This window comes from Paroedura picta, chromosome 4 (assembly GCF_049243985.1).
Source record: "Paroedura picta isolate Pp20150507F chromosome 4, Ppicta_v3.0, whole genome shotgun sequence".
Classification (NCBI taxonomy): domain Eukaryota; kingdom Metazoa; phylum Chordata; class Lepidosauria; order Squamata; family Gekkonidae; genus Paroedura; species Paroedura picta.
Genome location: NC_135372.1, coordinates 87,837,855 through 87,861,867, shown reverse-complemented (window position 1 = coordinate 87,861,867; position 24,013 = coordinate 87,837,855). Strand labels below are relative to the sequence as shown.

Sequence of the window (24,013 nt, the reverse complement as noted above, 5' to 3'; positions counted from 1 at the left end):
GAGCTGCCATTTCCCCTTCCTCTCCTATTATATGCTGGCTAAACTGCTTCTTAAAGTTGGCTCCTCAGTTCATGTCTGGTCAATTGGTTCCTAATACAGTTATTCTGCTCCCTTCACACAAGCTTCCAGTATAGGTTGGATTTCACTCTTCTCTAGATTCAAATTGGTGAAGAACTGAGACAATCTTTCCTACCATTAACCACCTAGAGACAGCCCACAGCAACGTACTCCCTTAAAAAGTCCTTCATCTCCTTGTCCAGTCCAAGTGGAAGATTGAGCTGAAACAGCAGAGGCTTTGGGCAATGCTGCTGGCAGAAGCCACAGAACCTTTTCTGCCCAAACAGTCTCTATGTGCTAGTTACTAACAGACAAAATCACACTGGAAATATCTGTTGGATGCCCAACCAGAGCTCTTTTGGAGTTTCACTCAGCCTCTTCCTTCAATCCCCCTCAATTGTCCATAGGAGAAATCAGTTCATTAACTAAGCGCTCTACAGAGTCTACACAACACATACCAAATTGAAAAGCTTGTCTTAACTATGAAGCTGCTGCTTCATGAAGAAAAATCTCTGTAAGGTCGTAATTGTAGCACTAAAAACATGATGTATGCAAAAAAATTCATAATAAAAAGCTGGCATGGTTAATGACGTTGAAGCTGGCAAGGGTTCCCAAAGTTGTCTTCCACTAGTGGGAGGCAGGCAATTTCCCCTCTGTCACTGCAAACAGTCACACCACACTCCATATTGTTCCAAGAGTGCCTTAACCTCAGTGGCAGCATTTCAGGGAGAACAATGGGCTGCAGCAGGAAGAAAGGTCTGTTCTGCAAGCAGAGCCCTTGGATCTAACTCACTGTATATGAAGTGGTTTGAACTACCTATTCAGAACTAGGGTCTCCTTAAGCCCTTTGCATCTTCTACTCCTGAAGCCTGCAAGGAACATGTAGAGGCTGTGGAAAGATCCAGAAATTGAGCTTCAAAAGCACCAGGTCCCTTATGTTAGCTGTAGTACATCTGTTGTGTGCAATTAAAGGCTCTCTACTAGTTGCGGTTTCATTGTTTAAAGGGGGTAGGGAGGGAGAAGAGCAAATTGCTATCCGGATTAATACATGTGCATCTAACATACTGCCTGGTTGCTGTCGTTCGCACAGGCAAACTATCTGCAGCAGAGGATGTTTTACTGATGCCCTCTCCTGAAATAAAATTAACAAAACTTCCTTTTCTTTCCTAATTCAGCAGCTACAACATTTCCCAGTCCCATTGTTTAAGAGTTCCTACTTCTGAGCCCTGTCAACCTCTAGTCCTTGACAATTCAAAAATGAGTAGACAGTGAACATCAGAAGACACAACTTTCATGAATGAAGGAGAGGAATTATACTGAAGCAGGAGTAGATTTTGAAAGTATATTTTCTCTCAACCTCTAACAGTGTTCAAGTTCTGGAGCAGAAAATGGAAAAGAAATCCTACAAATGTCACACAATTTAAAACTGCACACTATGCTAGAAGGATACCTGTAGGGTATGAGAAGATTACATCAGACACTAGTCAGAAGCTAGTATGGGCCATCTTCCAAGAGAGGGGTGACTTTTCCTGAAGGAAAATGTAGTGATGGAGAAAATTCTGGAGTTATAATTATAGCACTTTCAACAACACATGTTATGTTAGCGGCTTTACTTACCTGTTTTCTACAAGGAAGTCTACCACGTATTTCTTCAAGCAATACAGATGAGCGTCCATCAGTCCTGTCCTGATGTGCATTCTGGAATGCCTTGGAGGGGAATAAAATAGTGAAGTCACTCAACTTTATATTCCATAACGATTTTAATAGCTCCACTTTAAAATTATTGGATGGTAAAACTTTATAAGAGAGATCTGTGTTGCTATGTCTTTACTAATGGAGGTGAATTGTGATGGCTTCCACAACTATAGTGTGCCAACGAACACACACCTACTAATTGAATTTTCTGTTGATTCCATTTCACACAGAATACATTTACCTACTACCATGTGTCTCCTTCAGGACTGTTTTATACATGCCCTATAGCTGTATCTCTGTAAGTACTAGGACCTTGCTTACTTGAGTTTAATTAATATCTCAAAAAAGCTAATCTACACTCAGTTTCTGCTAAGTGTGATCCCTAAATGGGACACAGTGTAGAAATGTACAGAGACATTTCAAGAACCAAACTCACAGGCAATTATCTTTTTACTTATTGCCATTTTAATCTACAACAGAGGCAAACACAAGTGGATAGATTCTATATATAGCATAATAAACCTTGTGAACTGCAGCATGCCAAAAACATTGTGCTAACCATGAGTTGGTGTACTCTGCATAATATTATGCGGAGAAAACAAAAAGCTGTTATCCCTTCTCAAACATGGTAATTATCTCTGCAAGCAAACCCAGAAACACTCTGTCTCTACTAAAATGAAACAGTAAGCTAATTGCAGCAGGAGATTTAAAGCCTCATTAAAAGAAGGAAAGGCTGTAGGTCACTTGTGAAAATTTCTAAAAAGCCCCAACCTAACTTGCCAGCGTAGAATAAGGTTTGCAAGTGAAGTCCTAAAATATGCCCTACCCACCCTTTGGTTTTCCCTTCCAGCTTCTCACCACTAACTCTAGTGGGGTTAATATGCTCCTTTACATTCTCCTGAGCATAGATACTCAGAAATAAATTAGTCAAAACTCATACTGATTCCTCCTGCTCCTTGATATTTTAAATGTAACTCATCTGATTGCTAAAAATAACAATACTCAGTAGTATCTAGAAATGACCACATTCTGATGCCTTACTGACTATTTTTAGGAGCTGAATGAGGCGGGTGGGGCAAGAGTACAGATGAGGAAACAAGGGACTTATTTGATAATCTCCTTGGGGGTACATTCTAATCAGAAAAGTTAGCATGTGTTCCCAGAGTAGAATGTTCCCATGGTCATTTTCTTTCTCTGCCAATTGCTGCCTTGAGGGCATTCTTGACTCTATAAGATGCACAATGATGACAGCACATCAGACTATGTTACCTGATGCTGAGGGCTAGATCTGTGCTTAAGTAACCAAGGCACTAGCAGCTCCACTAGGGCCAACAGTGCAGAAGAATGTGTGATGCCTGCCAGAGCTGCACAGCCCCCAGCCAAGTCCCAAACGGATGTCTGAGATGTTTGTAGCACTGATGGGACTTGTCGTTTTCCAAGTGTGCCTCCAAGTATAACACTACACCCCCATATACACCTTTTGCTTGCTGGTACATCAACATTTTCACAGGTAGATACTGCAATTTTCGGCAGTTGGGCCCAACATTGGTCATACCTGCTCTATAACATAAACACAGAGTTGAGTCCTATTTGCTATTTCATTTTCTGCTCTCATCCTAGGGTTTTGCCTTGCTCTTTTATAGATGTAAAGATACATTTTGCTGGAAAAGAATCAAGCTTAGCTAAGCATCAGGTTTAATTTTGCCATGAGAATCATCTTGGTAGAAAGGGTAAATGTAGCTTTCATTGCCAGGTAATTTGCATCTAACAGCTGTACTGAGAAACATCAGATCTTTAACCCCCCCCCCTCCATAGTAAAGACACCCTTAGATCAGGATTAAATATCTGTCTTGCTTTTTTGCTGATCACCTGGTGTGCCTGAAATCTGGTAGTGTATTCAGAGGCCCCATGTATCATAACCTCCTTAAGAATTTTGCAATGACCATTGTGTCTAAATTTTGTGGTCTGGTTTGTAACCAGCCTACCTGACCTGCCATCTTTAAAAAGTCCATCCTGACCTGGGATGGTTTACTGAAGCTTCAGTTGGAAGATGCATGTGGAATACAAAGGAGGCTATAGCAGCCAGGAAAACAGGCAGGAGACAGAATTTATCCGACTGAACTTTGATAAAGAAATAAAATGGCCACTTAGCTCAATCATGGAAAGGCATTGTTTAGGAAAAAAGAAAAGCCCAAAGATTACTGTTGGCCTCCATGATTATTATTCTCAGCCTTTCAATCCAATAAAGGTGCTCTTATTGCACATACTCTGTCATCTTGTCTCAGTTTGGTCTCAGCCTGTAATTTGTGGCTATTCCACAAGATGCCATAACCTTCTGTACTTTGTCCATTGGAAAGCAACTCCTAGACACACCTCTTTCTTGATTTAAGGGTTCTCCTATACAAGCCAATGCAGGGGCTTGCTTCTTGACATCAACTGAACTACTTTTTTCCTCTCTCAGCCCCATGAAAATCCAAGTTTTGTTAATATTATTGTTGAGCCCCTATAACAAGAGCTGCCTTCATTGTTTCAATTTGTGTTTAGTAATTTGATCTTGAGGACCTACTGTGCTTTAACACTCTAAGCTCCCTAGCACAGCACCTTCCCCCTATGATTGCTTCTCCCTGGACTCTATCATGTCTCTGGTGGATTTTATCCTAATTTGTTTGCTTGAGTCTTTACAAGGCCTTGGTCAGTACCCTTCCTGGAACCCAAAACCTCTGAGTTTGTGTAGGTCTAAAGGCTATCAGCTGCCTAGACATTTGGGGCCATTCCGCACCAGGATCTATGTTGCAAACTGGTTGCGGAACGAAAAAACGCCATTTTAAATAGTGGAATTCGTTGTTATGCATACCTGCCTTTGTAGTGGAATCCAGTTGCGTTTCTATCGTTTCCCACAGGTTTCCGGTCTCGGCAAAAATTGCTAGCCAGGAAGCGATATTGCCGAGCTTTGTCCCGCCCTTGGCTGTCAAGCAGCCAATGGGTGGCCGTTATCATGCTCCCCAAAAGCCCCTTTCCCTTTAAGGAAGGTTTAAAAAAAACACACACACGTTGGAACGAATCTGCGTTGATTCGTTGCAACAGAGAGACCAATCTAGCTAGCAGGTGGTGTTTGAGCTGCCATTTCATCGTTGCCACGCTCCCCCCGAGTGAAAAAAAAATACCCCCCCCTGCACGGGCGCGATTTTCAGCCGAAAATAAAGTGAAAAATAAAGGGAAAATAAACCAGCAAATGGGGCTGTGTGGTGCTTGGTGACTTAAAACAGCTCTGGGGAGGGACTGCAGCTGGGGAAGCCTCGCTGGATAAACGAAGGCTCGCCGCTGCGTTGATCTCCGCTCGCTCCGAGAAAAAAAAATGGCGATCGCTTCGCCGGAAGATCAGAGGAGAGAGCCAGGGGGAGGGACTTTGCAGGAACCGCAACAATGGTAACGCACAGAACTTTTCCGCTAGTGTTGCAGATTGGTTGCAAGAGTGTAGCGCTTTCCGGAGGGTGAATCCAATTTTTGGGATTTCCCTGAAAGTGCTACAATGAAGCGCTTTTTGCGGATCGGTTTCAGGAGTGTGGCAGATTGTCAACGACGTTGTGCATAACCGCATTTTTGTAGCGATTTCAATTTGCCACACTCCTGCTACAAAGAATCTGTGCGGAATGGCTCTTGGAAACTATTCCAGATGACTTTTGCATATACAGCCATACAATGAGATGTAATATAATCTTCAGGTTTCCTGCTACCTTTTTTCTCATTTCCCAAATATTTCCCTTGCATTACAGCCTTAAGATTTTATAAAAAATTAAAACTGTTATTTTAATTCTGCCATTTTGAAAATCCAGTAACAAAAACTCATCATCATACACCCTGCCCACCCGCCCACACACTCATACAGCAGAACGGAATGACTGGTAATTCAAATTATCCTTTGAAAATCTTTCAGTCGTCATTTCAGTCATGAATAACTAACAAAAGCTTAAAGGTTAGTCTGGCTCCCACTCTTCTAGACAGCTAAGCAGTACTATTCTGAGGTCAAAACTATACATTTCCAGGGAATATACAGTATTGTAAAAGGAAAAAAGCTTTTTTGGAGAACAAGGCACTAAATTCATAGATTAATGCAGAATTTAAGAGAAATCCATACTGCATGGAAGCATACTGAGGGCATAATAACCAGAGATAAAGCAGCATTTATCTTTAATTTGAGGAATTATCAAGAGGTTTAAAAAGTATTAAGTGAAAAAGATGATCAAATAGTTTCTATATAGTTTCTTAACACAGGTAACTAAGGAGTAATGCCTCTTCTCCATTTTATTTTTTATTTTTTAAAAATGCAGACCATTGAGATACGTCACATAGTACTATTACTAAATTTGCTTTAATATAATCTTGAAGACCCTTAAAATCCTCTGGGACATATGTTTCTCCCTGAACAAAAGGAACCACTATGTAATGTTCTTCTCTGTAGACCTTTTAGCAGTGAGAATACTGGTTGGGAAAACTCCCCCACCCCAACCGATCATATAATTGAAAATTGTATCTGAAGTCAGCCATGCTGTTCAAAAGAAAGGTTGTGTAGCAAGCAGTGTATGGCCAGGGAGAGAAAAGGCTCAAGGCTTAGATTGTCTTTCTGTTTCTTCTGGGTTATCAGACCTTCACACAGTCTGACAGCTACAGGTCATGATAAGTCCAGGAAGACAACAAAAACGTGGAACTTTTCTTAACACCACAAGTTGAGTAAATGTTACAGATAACAAACCACCTGTATTTAGTGTAGAGATTTCTGAGGGGTGTACTTCGTGTTAAAGCCCAGGGTTGCAACAAATGCTGTATCAGAGCCCCAGATGAAGTCTCATCTTGAATCACTGACTGCAAATCTAAGAACTTCAGAATTTATCAAATTCTGCTTGGCAATTTAAAATCTTATTAAAACCATGTAATTTCTATTCCCTTGAAAGCATCAAAGACACCAAACCCTTCCTTGTGGCCCGGTTACAGTATTCTCAGCTGTCTCTAGGGTACTGAGTTTCAAATGCATTGGGACTTACAGGAATTTTTTTAAAAGGAAGAATTGTATTTAAATACTGGTTGTTTATTAGCACTCATTAAATAACCCAGGTTTCTGGACACATTTCCTTTTGCCTGTGGCTACTATATTACTAGCTTCTGAAACAGCCCACAAGCTCAGGAAGACAAAACACAAGTACAATATTACATATTGTTTCATGCCAGCTCTGTCTTTTGCATGTTAAGAAAAACAGTATTGGCATGGATGCGGACTTAGATTTATAAGTACCACAATGGAGCCACAATGACACAGTGTATCAAGAAGGAGGGTTTAAAATAGAACAAAATAAAAGCATGTTAAAGGGAAAGAATAATCCAGTTCTGCTACTTATATCCATGAGCAAAGTCTACTTCATCATCTACAAAACTGCATGATTTAGATGGTATTCACACATCACAACAAACTCTAATTTAACCGTTTTCTCATCCTCATGCATAAACAGAGTTCTTTAATATGCTCGAACATTTCCTTCACTCCAACATTTAACCTCCTCTCAGATGCATATCTTGTTTGAACGCTTTCCAGTTTGATCAGGGTTCAATTTATCATAATGCTTGAATGCGGATGCTTCAATAAATCGGAGTTTTCTCCCTCCACAAACTGGAATTCTAAACCTCAATTAAACCTCAATTTATAATCGGAGTTTTTTTCCTGCAGATGTATCATTTATATGGGTCAATTGACCAAATAAACATAAACAACAAACAATAATCGGGGGGGGCACACTAATTTGTCAGGGTGCCTTCATTAGGATTTCATGGCACACTAGAACATGCTTAAACAAGGAAGTGTTCAATGAAAGAAAGATTACGAGGGGAGTACAAATACAGGAAATAAACTGTGCTTGTGCCCAATCTCAGCACATTAGAGTTTATCATGACATCTGAATACAGGGAGTAAATTCAATCCAGGGACAGCTTGTATGTGAAGAGGTTTCAATAAGCAATTGGAAGTCAGTGTATGCAAGGGTTCTCCTGTTCACTTTAGAGGCGGGGACAGCCTGAAGTGTCGCTTCCACATGAGATGGGGATTTTGGATAAGAGCCATGATGTGGAATTTTGTCTTCTATTTAGATAATTTTGAGTTATTTACGGCTTACTCTTACACTGATGTTCAAAGTATGTCTCCTAGCGTATCAGCCAAGTCTGGAAATCTACCCATACTGGGAGAGGACTCTTAGAAGAGGAATCTATGGTTCACGCCTGTAATCTGGAGATAATATGATGGAGAACCTGACATTTTCATACACTGCCAATCCACATAGCTCTGTTCAAGCCCAGTGCAGATATACATCACACTTTAATCATAATCCCATATACAGACTCCTAAAAGAATAAAGCAGGAAACATCTCTCCCTTGTATTAAGTTACACACCACAAAATAATGAGGTTTTTGTTTATATCTAAGCTTTAAAAGACCAATTCCAGAAACTGCAAGTTCCTACATGGTAATATTGATTTAATTAGCCTGCATTGCACATTTTGTTTGTGTTAAAAGACCTCCAACACATTTATTAAAATGGAGTCATAAACGTTAACTGCTTGCTCAACTATTTAAAGGTGACGGAGCGCGAGGAAGAGATTTCAAACTCATTTTAAACCTCTTTACAAGCAAATCCTAAATGTTTGAGATGCATTCAAGCTATATTTAATTTAAAAATTACTCAGTCAATCAGATCATATAATCTTGCAACCTTGCCAACAATCAAATACAAATTAAAAGTCATGAAAGGATTTTTTGGAAGTACAACCCCTGCAGCACTGCAACTCTGTTTCTGGCAACAAAGACAGCATTCCGTGTTAAAACAAATCCAGCAGTAGCAGGATTAAAAAAATATCGCCCCATGGAGTTCAAACAAATATGTATCCTCAGAGTTGGAGGCTAAATCTAGGCTTGAACATATTACAAATAAATATTAATTGAACAACATTCAGACCTCTTAATTACAGTCTAAATTTTCAGTTTCCCTCTTCTGTTTGATCTATAGCAATGAAACTCATCTAGAGTAACTACATAACTAACTGATAAAAATTAAATTCCCATAAAATATAGAGACTCAGTTTAAAAAGCAACAAGGGGGCTGCATTCAATGAACAAGCAACATCTTTTCAGTATGAGCAAGAGGCCACCGTCCACTATAGCACTAAACATTTCTTTGCTGCTTTTGTTCCTGTGAAGCACCACCTATATGTATGCCCTTTTCTCTTGAGGATTTAGGAGGGAGAGAAGGCTTAAGACTTTGTTCCTCCCCAGTTGAGGGTGGTTGTTGTTAAAATGTCTCTGCTTATTAGCCTGAGGTAGCCAATTCTTAGTAAGACGGGTGGTAGGCTATTTTTGGGCCTGTAAAGCAGCCAAGATTTGTGCAGGTTTGGAGACAAGAAAGCCTGCAAAGCACTGAGGGAATGAGGAGAAAATTGGAGATTATGTAGTATGGTCAGATTTTTCTCTTAAAGGTCTGACAATCCTGAAGAAAGGTACAAGACATAATGAGCAGGATGAAGGGGACTATGAGACAGACAAATAGAGAACAAGTGTGTTGTATTGAGTAGCATGGCAGACGTGGGCTGGGTAACCTTGAGCCAGTCACCATATCACTGAACTTAACCCAGCTCACAGGTTTGTTGTGATAACATGAAGCAAGGTAACATAACAGATTCCACCTGGAGCACCCTCAAAGAAGCGTGGTGTAAATTTCACAGAAAGAAACCATCATGTACTGGTAAGAGAGTATACAGAGTTGGGGCCAACCCTCTCATCCTGCACCCACAAGGAGAATGGCATTTCTATTAACTGACAGAAAGGAGTCTGATTTCTGCCAATTACAACTTCCCCTGAACATTGTACTATTCACATAAATTCCCAAAAATTCAGGGTTGGCTTTTGGGTGATTCAGGATCTGCCTCATGAATAAGAAGATGGCAAAAATCACATTCAGTCAGCTCCGCTCTTCTCACATTTTTGTGGACCCAACCCATATTATTTTATCACGCAGCGGCACTTACGTACATAGTGGATTGGCTACCAGAGCCGCAATTAAGAGAATTGATATTTGAAAAAGAGGCCTTAGGCAACAGTTTCATGAAAGACTTTGGCCAACAGGAACGCAAAAACAAAAGACACCTGGGAACTCTTGGATTGACGGATTGTTAAAAATTTGGACAAAGTATGGTATCAGACTATCTCCGACGCCATCAATATTAAAATCACCGATCGAAGCTCATTTCAGCAAAACACAACAAAAAAGATTGACTTGTCTATGATACAAAGAACTTTTAACAAAATTCGGCAAGTTCAAAAAAAGACAAGTTTTAGAGAAAGAAGAAGTGGAAATCCAATGGCTGGAATATAGCCAACTCCTATCTAGGTTCAAAGCAGAATTCCAGCATCCATTAAACTTAGAGGCTCCAATACCAGAATTTGAAAACCTATTAATCCAAGAAAAACCACACCTACAAGGACTAATATATAAACTCTTATTGAAATATGAAACTGAGACGGAACAGATAAAATCATGCATGATCAAATGGACGCAAAACTTAGAGACCCAAGTGACCTTAGAACAATGGGAACACATATGGACTAGAATTCCAAAGCTTACTAACAGTCAAATTCTTAGAGAAAACTGGTATAAAATGTTTTATAGGTGGTATGTAACACCAAAAGTGATTGCTGCAATTGCAAAAAGTTGTGATAATAAGTGTTGGACATGTGCAGATAAAGTAGGTTCTTTCTATTACATGTGGTGGAAATGTGAAAAAATGTATAAGGTTCATACAATAATGCAGAAGATGTGGGAGTTGAACTTTTCTATGAAGCCTGAATATATGCTACTAAGTTTACCACCGCAGTGCCTCCCAACACACACAAGAAGTTTATTCTTCTATGCGACGACGGCAGCAAGATTAGTGCTGGCTAGAAAATGGAAAACGCATGTAAAAGGTAAAGGTATCCCCTGTGCAAGCACCGGGTCATGTCTGACCCTTGGGGTGACGGCCTCTAGCGTTTTCATGGCAGACTCAATACGGGGTGGTTTGCCAGTGCCTTCCCCAGCCGGCTGCTGGGATCGAACTCCCAGCCTCATGGGCAGAGCTTTCAGACTGCTGCCTTACCACTCTGCGCCACAAGAGGCTCTTAGGAACTCTGGAAAACGGATGAGCTACCGTCAATAGAAGACTGGCTGAGCAAATTGGCAGATCTCGCCAAGATGGCTAAATTGACATTAATGGTTAATGGAAAATCAGAAGAAGCCTTTCAGGAACAATGGGCTCCTTATCTGAACTATCTAAAAAAGTAAATCAGATGGGAAAGGAGCGGGTTCTAATATGCTTAGATTCTAAACAATTGCTTCGCTAATGTTTATTATATGTATCTATGCTATTTCTATCTTTTTGGAAAAATAAAAATTATATATAAAAACATTTTTTCCTAATGCCCCAGCTAAAATTTCCCAGATCCCAGGTGGGGGATGTTGTGAGGAGCCAGTTTTCCTACTCACTTCCTTCTACAGCGGTGGATGTTATTTTAGGCCTCTGCCATAAGCCTGGTGGAACAGCTCCATCTTACAGGCGTCTGTGGAATTGATTTTGGTCTCAGGAGCGTATTCCACCAGTCTGGAGCCAGGGTCGAAAAGGCACTGGTCCTGGTCAAGGCCAACTTCACCACTTTTCAGCTTGGGTCCCCAAGGAGATGTTGGTTTGAAGGTAGTAGTGCTCTTGAAGGGTATAAAAGAAAACGTGGTCCTGTAGGTACACTGGTTCCAGACCGTTTAGGGCTTTATATGTTAAGAACAGCACCTTGAACCTGATTTGGTCTCTGATCTGGAGCTAATGCAGCTGAGCGAGCACTGGTGTTAAATCTGTGCTTGCCACTGGGTCCCTGTCAAAATCCCTTTGCATTTTGAACCAGTTGGAGTTTCTGGAGCAGTCTCAAAGGAAGCCCTGCATAAAGCGAGTTGCTAATCTAAATGTGACCATCACATGGATCACTCTGGCTAGATCCAGCTCCGAGAGATAAGGTGCTAGCTGCCTCACCTGGCATACATGGAAGAACTTTCATTCACTCTGACTCAAGAGTATATCTGGTTTTGCATTTTGACATACCTTATGATGCCAACCACTCTGTAGCCTTATTTGTCTGCTAGAATTATGCTCTTCGGCTTGGGGGATCTGGTGGTCCATAGCAGTAGGAGGGATTTCAGCAAAAAACATCTTCCCTGTTCTGTACATGAAAAGTTCCATTGGAGGAACTGCTGCTGCACTGACAGAACAGCACCACAGAATCCAAGCCCTAGAGTTTAAGGCACCCTTTGAAAATGCCATCCATTCAAACTATAATCAAATATTAAGATGGCTAGGCGTAGATCAAGAGCTACCAATTTTTAGGCAGTGCTGCTGTTTTTCACACAGCATCTTTGAAGTTTTATTGTGAACATTCAGCACATACAAGAATAATTCAAGAGGAGATTACACACACATTGTACTAATTATAATAACACACTAGCATGGAACATACTCGTATATAATAAACCAGTGAGTAAAGCATCTGGATGTTTTGAAGGCTCACTGAAATGTTTGAGCCAAGGCTGAAAATTCAGGTTTTTAAACAGGAACTGTTATTTTGCCATATGTAGTAAGAAGCAAAAATAATGGGAAGGGTGGGTCCTAGTGAAGAAACAAATATAGAAATATATATAGATGCACTGGGAAACCAATACGGCAATAAAATATCCAAATTGGACTTATATAGAGTCTTCTCTCTTCAGTAATTCTTTTATTCTTATTATTTCACACAAGTCCCGTTGCGTTTCGCCTTACAGCTTTTTCAAGGGACAGTTTTTATAATTAAAAATAGCTAAGTTTAGCTATTGTGAGCATGACCTTATACTCTATCAAGAGATTCCTTAATAAGTTGAAATTGGTCCTTAAATATAAAAACTACCAAATGGAAGACAGGCAGAAGATCCATATTAAGTGAAGAAGAAAAAATTACAAAGGAATAAAGGCATCTCTAGGTTAAAGACACAGAACTACTCTCTGACCCTGCTAACTAGACATTACTTCTTTCAGTTACTTCAAACATTATAGCACTAAAGAGTGTATATGCATTCCACACCCGTGGGTAACAGTCAAAATAGAGACCTGCACATTTCCATAAGGATACAAAGTTTGTTTTGGCACTTCCATGTCACAGTTGAAGCCAGTCTTCGATTAGACAAAGTTGAACATGCATAAGAGAGAGTGGCTATGGAAATGAATGCATGTTTGTTTGTTTATTCATTTATTTTGCCACCCTCCCTGGGGGCTCAGGGCATTCTGTAGGCATTTCATGTATTTATTAAGAGAAATTCTGTTACCTCATCAGAGTCTTCTTGAAATTAAATTAATAGATTATCAATCTAAATATATCAACTACTGCAAGATGGCTTTAATCATTTTGCAGTGAATACCCAATGCATACCAGTACTACAAATGATTCACCTGCCAACAGAAAGTCTTCCACCTGAATATTAAGTATCACTACCTGCTTCTTTGTTTCACTGGCTTAATGATGCACGATGACTCTGTGAAAATAGAGAATTGATACAGGAAACTATATTATAACGGAATTACTTAGAGCTTTTGACAGCCCCATGCTGCCCAAATAAGAAGTTTCTATAACTTAATTTTAAAGGACTGTTTTAGATAGCAAGCTATAATAGATCTTAGAATAGTTAAGTCTGCATATAAAAATTCCCCTTCAAGGATCGCTGCCTTGTCGTGGCGAAGGGGCTTGCGTAGCTCGGTGAAGCTATGAGCTATACCGTGCAGGGCCACCCAAGACAGACAGGTCATAGCTGAGAGCTCTGACAAAAGTTGACCCACTGGAGAAGGAAATGGCAAACCACTCCAGTATCTTTGCCATGAAAACTCTATGGACAGGTTCAGAAGGCAAAACAATATGAGGCCGGAAAATGAGCCCCTCAGGTCGGAAGGTGTCCAATACGCTACTGGGGATGAGCAGACGGCTAGTACGAGTAGCACCAGAATGAATGAAGCGACTGGGCCAAAGCCGAAAGGACGCTCAGTTGTGGAGGGAACTGGTGGCGAAAAGACAGTCCGATGCTGTAAAGACTTTTATTCCATAGGAACTTGGAACATCAGATCCATGAATCAAGGCAAGCTGGACGTGGTTAAACAAGACATGACAAGACTGAACATCGACATTTTAGGAATCAGTGAATTCAAATGGGCAGGAATGGCTGAATTTAATTCAGATGACCATCAGGTTTACTACTGTGGGCAAGAATCTCTCAGAAGAAATGAAGTAGCCTTCATAATCAATAAAAGAGTAGGAAAAGCAGTCTTCAGATACAATCCCCAAAATGACAGAATGATCTCAGTTCGAATCCAAGGCAAACCATTCAACATCACAGGTCTATGCCCCAACCACTGCTGCTGAAGAGGATGAAGTTGACCAGTTCTATGAAGCCCTACAACACCTTCTAGAAGCAATGCCAAAAAAATGATGTACTTATCATCATGGGGGATTGGAATGCTAAAGTAGGAAGCCAAAAGATAACCGGGATAACAGGCAAGTTTGGCCTTGGAGTACAAAATGAAGCAGGGCACAGGCTGGTAGAATTTTGTCAAGAGAATACAATGATCATAGCAAACACTCTTTTCCAACAACCCAAGAGACGACTCTACACATGGATAACACCAGTCGGTCAACACAGAAATCAGATTGACTATGTGCTTTGCGGCCATAGATGGAGAAGTTCTATACAGTCAGTAAAAACAAGATCAGGAGCCGGTTGTGGTTCAGATCATCAACTTCTTGTTGCAAAATTGTTGCAAAATTGAAGTAGGGAAAAGCACTAGGCCACTCAGGTATGAACTAAATCATATCCCTGATGAATATACAGTAGAGGTGACAAATAGATTTAAGGAATTAGATCTGATAGACAGAGTCTCTGAACTATGGACGGAGGTTCGCAACATTATACAAGAGGTAACAACTAAAACCATCCCAAAGAAAAAGAAATGCAAGAAAGCAAAATGGCTGTCTGAGGAAGCTTTACAAATAGCTCAGGAGAGAAGGGAAGTGAAAGGCAAAGGAGAAAGAGAAAGATACACACAACTGAATGCTGAATTCCAGAGAATAGCTAGAAAAGATAAGAATGCCTTCTTAAATGAACAGTGCAAACAAACAGAAGAAAACAATAGAATAGGGAGGACCAGAGATCTCTTCAAAAAAATTGGAGATTTGAAGAGAACATTTCATGTGAAGCTGGATATGATAAAGGACCAAAATGGTAGGGACCTAACAGAAGCAGAAGAGTTTTTAAAAAGGTGGCAAAACAGAAGAACTATACAAGAGCAAGCTTAACATTCCTGATAACCACGAGGGGGTAGTCACTGACCTGGAGCCAGACATCCTGGAATGTGAAGTCAAATGGGCCTTAGGAAGTCTGAGCAACAATAAAGCTAGTGGAGGTGACAACATTCCAGTTGAACTATTCAAACTCTTAAAAGACGATGCAATAAAAGTGCTACACTCAATATGCCAGCAAATTTGGAAAACCCAACAGTGGCCACAGGATTGAAAAGGTCAGTTTATATTCCAATTGCAAAGAAGGGCAATGCCAAAGAATGTTCAAACTACCAAACCATTGCACTCATGTCTCATGCTAGCAAAGTTATGCTTAAAATCCTAAAAGCTAGGCTTCAGCAATATGTGGATCGAGAACTTCCAGAAGTACAGGCTGGATTTCGAAGAGGCAGAGGAACTAGAGATCAAATTGCCAACATATGCTGGATCATGGAGAAAGCTAGGGAGTTCCAGAAGAACATTTACTTCTGCTTCATTGACTATGCTAAAGCCTTTGATTATGTGGAGCACAACAAATTGTGGCAAGTTCTTAAACAGATGTGAATACCAGAGAATCTTATCTGTCTTTTGAGAAACCTATATGCAGGTCAAGAAGCAACAGTGAGAACCGGGCATGGAATTACTGATTGGTTCAAAATTGAGAAAGGAGTTCGGCAAGGCTGTATACTGTCGCCTTGCCTATTTAATTTGTATGCGGAGCACATCATGAAAAAGGCGGGGTTAGATGAGTCACAGATTGGGATCAAGATTGCAGGGAGAAATATCAACAACCTCAGATATGTAGATGATACCACTCTAATGGCAGAAAGCGAAGAGGAACTAAAGAGCCTGCTGATGCGGGTGAAGGAGGAGAGTGTAAAAGTTGGCTTGAAAGAAAACGAAGATCATGGCATCCGGCCCTCTCAATTCCTGGTAAATAGATGGGGGAGAAATGGAGGTAATGACAGATTTTATTTTCCTAGGCTCCAAAATCACTGCACATGGGGACTGCAGCAAAGAAATTAAAAGACGCTTGGTCTTGGGGAGGAAAGCTATGGCAAATCTAGACAGCATCCTAAAAAGCAGAGACATCACTCTGCCAATGAAAGTGCGTCTAGTCAAAGCTATGGTCTTCCCAGCTACAATGTATGGCTGTGGAAGTTGGACCATAAGTAAGGCCGAGTGTCAAAGAATTGAGGCTTTTGAACTCTGGTGCTGGAGAAGACTCTTGCAAGTCCCTTGAACTGCAAGGTGAGCAAACCGGTCATTCCTAGAGGAGATCAGCCCTGACTGCTCCTTAGAAGGCCAGTTGCTGAAGATGAAACTCAAATACTTTGGCCACCTTATGAGAAGGAAGGACTCCCTGGAGAAGAGCCTAATTCTGGGAGCGATTGAGGGCAAAAGAAGGGGATGACAGAGAATGAGGTGGCTGGATGGAGTCACTAAAGCAGTCGGTGCAAACTTAAATGGACTATGGGGAATGGTTGAGGACAGGTAGGCCTGGAAGATTATTGTCCATGGGGTTGCGATGGGTTGGACATGACTTCGCACCTAACAACAACATAAAAATACTTTTATAAATATTTTTAAAATGCACTTAGAAATCTTAAGGCTCAAAGATTCCTCATATTTTTCATCCAATACCTGGTTTTTTAAACACATATCTGCAGATTTCAAGATCAGTCTTTCAAACACCTACAAGGAATAATACTTTCCTTTTTTAAAGATAATTATGCTATGATTCTCAGATCTTAACAAAAACTGCAGATATTGCATTTTTTACTCAGTGTAATGCAGCACCATCTAGGACTGAAGCAGAGCCAGATCCTAGAGCATACACACAAGTGTAGACCCAGCACACACAACAGACATATACAAATGCAAGCAGCGTGAATTAGCCTGTATTCTGTAATGCATCCAGTATTGCTTGGAAGATCAAATATGCAAAAACACATCTTCACTCCAGTGATTGTTTACAATAACTCCACAGGCAAAAACCTTTTGGTAAATTGAGTGGATTTTCAAAAGTAAGGGAACAGTTGAATTTCTGATGGGAAGTTTCAGTGGCAGCAAGATTTTCATACATCTTTCATACAGGTAGAGATATCAGGGCAGAACATTAAGGGATATTTCCCTCGTCCTTTATGTCTAGTTCACACTGAATTCCAAGCACTCAGTGCTTGTTAGGTTTTGTTCTCTGTTACCTCTTTTCTGCAACATGAATCATGCAAGCATACTCCATAAACGTTTCCATTCTTAACCTTCATATAGCAATGCAAATAAGTTCAATAACTACTGTACTAATACATCAAGTGGGAGAGAGAAAAAACATTTTTCTGCATGGAGAGATACCACATAATTATTAAGAGTGTAAAGATCACAGAATAATCTCTACTTAAACAGATAAAAAGGTATTGCAAAATACATTTAAAAATGAGAAATAAAGATCCCGTTAAAAAATACTGGGGTGGAAGGAGTAAGTGTAAAGTAAGACCCAAACACAGAAATAAAATCATCCGGACATAACCAGATCCAGTGGTCCAGCCATTAGGATAAGAATGGAGTTGAATGTGGGAAGAATCCATTCTTCTTTCAATAGTGTCTGGTGCTGCTAAATATGTGCTCACATACTTTCCCTCCTGAAGAGCTTTAAAAAATTTCAATAGCTGCTTGGCCTGGGAAAAAGGTGCTCACTGAAATGCTAAGACACAGACCAAGCACAGTGCACGACATTACCTGAGGAACAATATTTTTCAAGTGCTCTTAAAAGCAAAGGCTGCAGAAAGAAGTAGTCTGAAGAGGCCCTGTTCTCAAAGGGGTTTTAGCCATTTTATCTGGGAGTTGATCTTTGGGTGAAATTTTCCAACTGCAGCCCTAACCCTTTCTATTGCAAGAACAGAGGACAAAGACCTTATGAAAAATATTCAAGCTTCCTGAAAGACCTTTCCTACATAAATAGCATTTATAAAAATGCAAAAAGAAATTGGCATTTTCCATTCCTAAATTCCAGGTGAATTTATAGCAACTTTGACCTGATTTGGGTTATTATTATTCTACCTGGCTTAGGCTCCAAGTTTCAAGTGGGGAATTTACAGATTTTTAGCAATGATCTGTTTAATTGGCTATAGCAAGAAGCAGCTTACCTAACAAGCATGGCATCATCTTTAGCATGAATAGCAGAAGCTATACAAAGTATCCAAAAAGATTGTCCTTTTGCTATTATATTAATAATTTTTATAGAAATCCGACTCTACTTTTTCATAATGAAAGCAGGTTCACAAGGCCTCAATTATTCATCTTTTCAGGTACCTCATGGGACTCAGATTACTCACACAGGGAGGCGAGGAAGAAAGTTTGGAAGCAGAAAGCTCTTGCATGTGCCCAGTAGCTTTTCCTTACATGCATCTGTAATGCACATAATGGTATACATATCTCTCATATGTTGAAGACACTTCACAAAGCACAAGAAGATAGGCTCCTGCCTCAAGAAACTTACAATCTAAAATTCAAGACAAGGAAGACAACAAAGAGAAAGGAGAAGGCAGAGGCACAGATAAACAGGATTCAACTCATGCAGTCTTGGTTTGGTTTCAGTAGAAGAGACAGAGGTTAATATCTCTGGATGTTTGATATTTCCTAGGTTAGATATTTGTACTTGATTTCTGTTTTCACTTGATCCAGGTTTCAGCATTCCTTTCCATTTGATTGCACTACCTCACCAGTTAGGCAAATATTCCTTACTAATGATGGATACTAACTAGATTTGTGGGAATCTTTATAGAACCTAAAACAGCAGCAGGGTGTAGAACCTAAAGCAGAAGCTCCTCAGATTGTAAGATGGCACAACAAAATTATTTTATTTACTAGGAATAAAGCCCATTGTACCCAAAATACAATGGGCGCTAGCAGGGTCTGCTTGGGTGCTGGCAGGGCTCTGGAGAAGAGGCGAGGGCAGCGCGAGGGAGGGGAGCTTACTGTTGGTGCGGCGATGTCGGAGCGTGGGCGTCGGCTTGTCCTGGGCTGCGTGGTTTCGGCGGACATTTTGGAGGCCTCCTGTAGTCTGCGGTGACCGTGTACAGCATGCAGCAGTTCCCGACTGGCGACCTGGTGTCAGCGTGAATCGCGGAGGGCGGGGCGGAACGTCGGCGGCGAAGTTGCGTGAGAGGAGGGCAAGCGGGTAAGGGGCCGTGAGATGTCGGGGCGTGTGTGCGGCGGCGGCGGGGAAGGTCGGGGCCAGGCGGGGAAGCTGCGAGGCGATATTCCGGGGGGTGGGTTGGTGGGGGGAAGTGCGGGCGGTGGCGGTGGTCACTGGATGGTGGGGATCATTGGTGTTGGGGAGGGAGGGGGTGGGAAGGGCGGCGGCAGCGGCAGGTCCGTCGGCGGGGAAGGGCAGTCGCTGGGCCGAGGGGAAGCTATTTTTCCCTCGGCCAGGGAAGTGGGGCGAGCCTCCTCCCTGACAGCCATCCAGGCAGGATGGCGGCTCGGGAGGAGTGTGGAGTTAGCAGTGGGCTGTTCTCGAGATGGGCCAAGTGTCCAATGGGTAGGCCCCTCCCTATTGGACACTTGGCCCTGGAGTGCCACTCGGAGGGCACTTCGCGGCTCCTGATTCACTCCTCCGAGTTTTTTTCCCGGACAGAGCCCGCCCCAACTCCTCCCCACCAGCCCTTACTGCTTTATTTAGTCCACGGTGCCGCAGGCGGTTTAAAGATTATTGCATTATTCCCTGCCCTTTTCCAGAGGCTGAGGGCTTCTTTATGCTCAGACTACTGTAGTGTAGGTTTGGGCTCAAAATGACTAGCCTAGATCCAGACAACTGCGAAGGTTCATAAGACTTTCACATTACAGAGGTAGTACATTTAACTACTGGGCAAAATTTTCTTTTGGATTATACTATCTGACTATTAAAATTCCATGAAATATTAAGATGGCAGCCATCAAGGAGAATAATGGCAGAATTAAGGATGGAAAGTATACAATGCTTCTTGCTAATATTTTAATTTACTTTATTCTTTTTAAATATTTATATTGGGTCTTTGTCTACTATAGAGGGTTTAAAATATTTCACCCTACTTGTTGGTGTCAAGTTGTGCCAAAGTGTATATTGAACCATTCCATCAGCAGTCAACAAAGTAAGTGTACTGAACTGGCATTATCTGATTCAATCAATACCAAACGTAGCTGATTTTAAAAACAATGAACTCAGTTTTATATTTTTTTCAAAGTTCAATGCATCTGAAAACTAAGTAATGAGATTTCAATAACAGCTCTTCAAGGTTCCTTTGGAAAGAGACGAATCACAAGTTGTCTGCAAAAATCCCACAGGTATTTCCCTGTAGCTAGTTGGATAATGCCCTGTTAAAGGAAAAATTTCATGATTCACTTAACAGTAAAGAAAGCTAGAGCAAGAACTAGAATTTGGAACTACAGAAGAAACAACCACACTCCACATGCTACCCTTGCAGTGCTTCATATAATATTTCTTTCTCCATTGCATTCCCTTACATTTGTCGATACATTTCTGACCAGGACAGGGGTGTTAACTGAGTCTACATTCCAGTCTGCTTTGCGTCATAGAGTTCCATAGTCCATTGATGAGTAACATATGTCTAACATGTGGCAAAGAACATTCAGACTGTGTTCAAACAACCATGGATAACTTCTCTGACCTCATACACACCCTTCTATGCCATTGCTACAGCACAGAAATGATTCTACAGTTTTAAGAATGGCCCAAGAAGAATGATTCTGCACAACTTCAGCAGATAATATATACTTAGCATACCCACACAAGCATTTACGTCACCAACATTTTCCAAAGTGGGGCTCAAGTATATTCAGAATTATTAGCATTAAAATTCACATCAGTAAATGGTATGGCCTCAACCTGTCTTTCCATTAGACAAGATAGATTTTATTAATTGTTTACAGAATGCTGTGGATTTCCCCCGAATCACGCTATTATAATTTATAGAAATTGTTTCAGTGTTTTATTGATCTAATTGATCTAACTCTTCCGTGGGCGGTAGCAGGGAGGCCTCCGGGGAGGGCGGTATATGATAGATAGATAGATAGATAGATAGATAGATAGATAGATAGATAGATAGATAGATAGATAGATAGATAGATAGATAGATAGATAGATAGATAGATAGATAGATAGATAGATAGATAGATAGATAGATAGATAGATAGATAGATAGATAGATAGATAGATAGATAGATAGATAGATAGATAGATAGATAGATAGATAGATAGATAGATAGACAGACAGATAGATAGATAGACAGATAGATAAGGGAATCCAACAGTGTCTGCTTGGGACCCATCCCAACAGCCTCCTTTTCTACATAATGGACATTGGTCCAAAGAAGGAGAAGAGGTTAATGAAGACGAGAACATGCCACTATGGTTTTACTGCTTTAATATCTCTTTGCAAGCTGTTTTAAGTGTGTTATATTTAGAAAGGCAGATAATTTCTGGAAAATGTAACACACTACTAATAGTGTTATTAGTCTAGAAATATTTCTAAACATTGAGTACCTGCATGTAGATCCCTTTAATTTTATTTACTGTATTACGATAAGAGAACTTAGATACTGTAAGGGTACTGATGTGAACAGAGGATTTTTCATTTTTATTCTAGTTGCTAAGTATCTAGTATTCTAGTATCTAAGAACCACCAATATTAAAACATGCAATTAACAAATTGTATCTCTTAGAGCAGGGGTAGTCAACCTGTGGTCCTCCAGATGTTCACGGACTACAATTCTCACAGGTTGACTACCCCTGTCAAGTTCCTATCCTTTTTGAACCTGTAGGCACCTTTGAAATTCTGGTACAGTGTTGTGGGAGCAGCAACAAAATGGCTGCCACAGAAGGTATAGGCAGCCACAAAATGGCTGATGCTGCTTACCTTGGGTCACACATTGAATATTCTTGTACTGTGGGGCAGTTGCTGCCAAAGCAACATTTAAAAAAAAAACTGTACCCCCAATCAATTCTTCGATAGCTAATCAAAAACCTTCCTGGGCGAAAGCCTAAGCTAATCCCACCCACTTTCTATAAATACTTGTCAGGCTTCAAGAAAAAAAATGGCGGGCATCGTGGCACCCACAGGTGCCATGTTGGGTGCCTTAGAGCAGAGGTAGTCAACCTGTGGTCCTCCAGATGTTCATGGACTACAATTCCCACGAGCCCCTGCCAGCATTTGCTGGCAGGGGCTCATGGGAAATATAGTCCATGAACATCTGGAGGACCACAGGTTGATTACCCCTGCCTTAGAGTCTTCACTGTATACTAACAAATATATATCTTATCCATTTGGTGCCTCTTAATAATTGTGAAACAACCTTGGGGGACGTACTGTCCGGCCTCTCCAGGCCCGATCAGAGTGCAGCTAGCTGCACCCTGATTGGCCCTGCCCCTACAGCTCCCACCCTCCCCTCACCTCTTGCCTCACAGACATGCCTGGCTGCTACAGCCAGACAGTCAGTGACTCCTCCGCTCTACTTGCAGGGCCCCAGGTAAGAGGCCCGCCTGGGGGGTGGGGGTGGGGGTGGAGCACTTCCCAAAGGCTTGGAATGGCCTTGCAAAGGCCCCGGGTGTGCTATCAAGGCTTTTGGGAAGCCATCCGGCTGAAGGCGGGTGGGGGGGAGAAGGGGCGCTTCCCAAAGTCCTGGAAAGACCTTGCAGAGGGCCCAGGTGTGCTTTCAAGGCCTTTGGGAAGCCATCCAGCCAAGGGAGGGTGGGGGGAAGGGAGCGCTTCCCTAAGGCCTGCAAAGGCCTCGCTGCTCCCCGGGTGAGACCCTTTCAAAGCCTGTTCTTACGAACGGGCTTTGCCATAAGTTTTAGCATAAATCTATTGTTATACCCGTACCCATCAATCCAGAGCCATGGGTCACCCTGGGGGCTGCTGGGAGACCTGTCTGTTTCCCCTGAGGTTGAGCAGCCTGGACCCAACCAGGCTGAAACCCAGATTTATTATGTTAAACCATCAGACAAGGCAACTTCCAGCCTAGAGGACTCGCCGGAGAAGCATCTTCAGAGATCACTGGTAAAGGTCCCAGCAAGCCCTGAATGGCAGTGTCGGAGGAGGCGACCTACCCTGACACATTGGGCAGCTCACTGTCAGGGTAGATGGGGTCCAGCTGCAGCTCCTTCCTCTGATGAGGATTAGTTCCAGCTGCATGCTCTCTGTCTGAGGGCTGCCCCACCTGGTTTCTAGCTATTTCAGCGGAGCCTTGAGGCAAGGCTCTTTGTGGGGTCAGCATGTGCATTATCCTGCTTGGCTCATGAGACTCCTGTTCTGGTTTACCACAGTGACGCTTTGTTCCTGCAATTCCCGGGTCTTCGACCTCTGGCTTTTCTGATCTTCCTGTCCCAGCTGTTCTACCTCTAGTTTATCTGATGTTCCTGCTCTGACCCCTTGGCTCTTTTGGCTTTCAACTCCGTTCCTGATTCCATTGTGCATTTTGCCTTTGTTCCGCTCTCTCTGGTTTTGACTACAGCTCAGTTTGACTTTGCTCCCCACTCCACATGTCTATGAACTCTGTCTCTCCCGGCTCCCGACCTCCTGGACTTTGGGACAAAGCTCTTTACTCCAGCACAACTACCTGGCCTATGATCAGTTCTCTACTAGTGGTCAGTATGTTCCTGTGCTGTATCAGCACAGCACGAACACCCAAGGTCAGGCTGGCCTGAGTCAACTCTTAGGGCCATTCTGCACCGGGATCCATGTAGCAAATTGTTTGCTGAACAAAAAATCGCCATTTTAAATAGTGGAATTCGTCGTTATGCATACCTGCCTTTGTAGTGGAATCCAGTTGCGTTTCTATCGTTTCCCACAGAGTTCC

At 41.7% G+C, this 24,013-nt stretch overlaps 1 protein-coding gene across 2 annotated transcripts in view; it reads right to left on the bottom strand.

Moving 5' to 3' along the window:
* EIF2B3 (eukaryotic translation initiation factor 2B subunit gamma) overlaps positions 1-24,013 on the bottom strand; it is a 138,230-nt gene that overhangs the window by 65,545 nt on the left and 48,672 nt on the right. For both annotated transcript variants that reach the window (XM_077333936.1, XM_077333937.1), the window contains exon 6: positions 1,675-1,764. In XM_077333936.1, the coding sequence (XP_077190051.1) occupies positions 1,675-1,764 (90 nt within the window). The remainder of the gene's footprint in view (positions 1-1,674; positions 1,765-24,013) is intronic.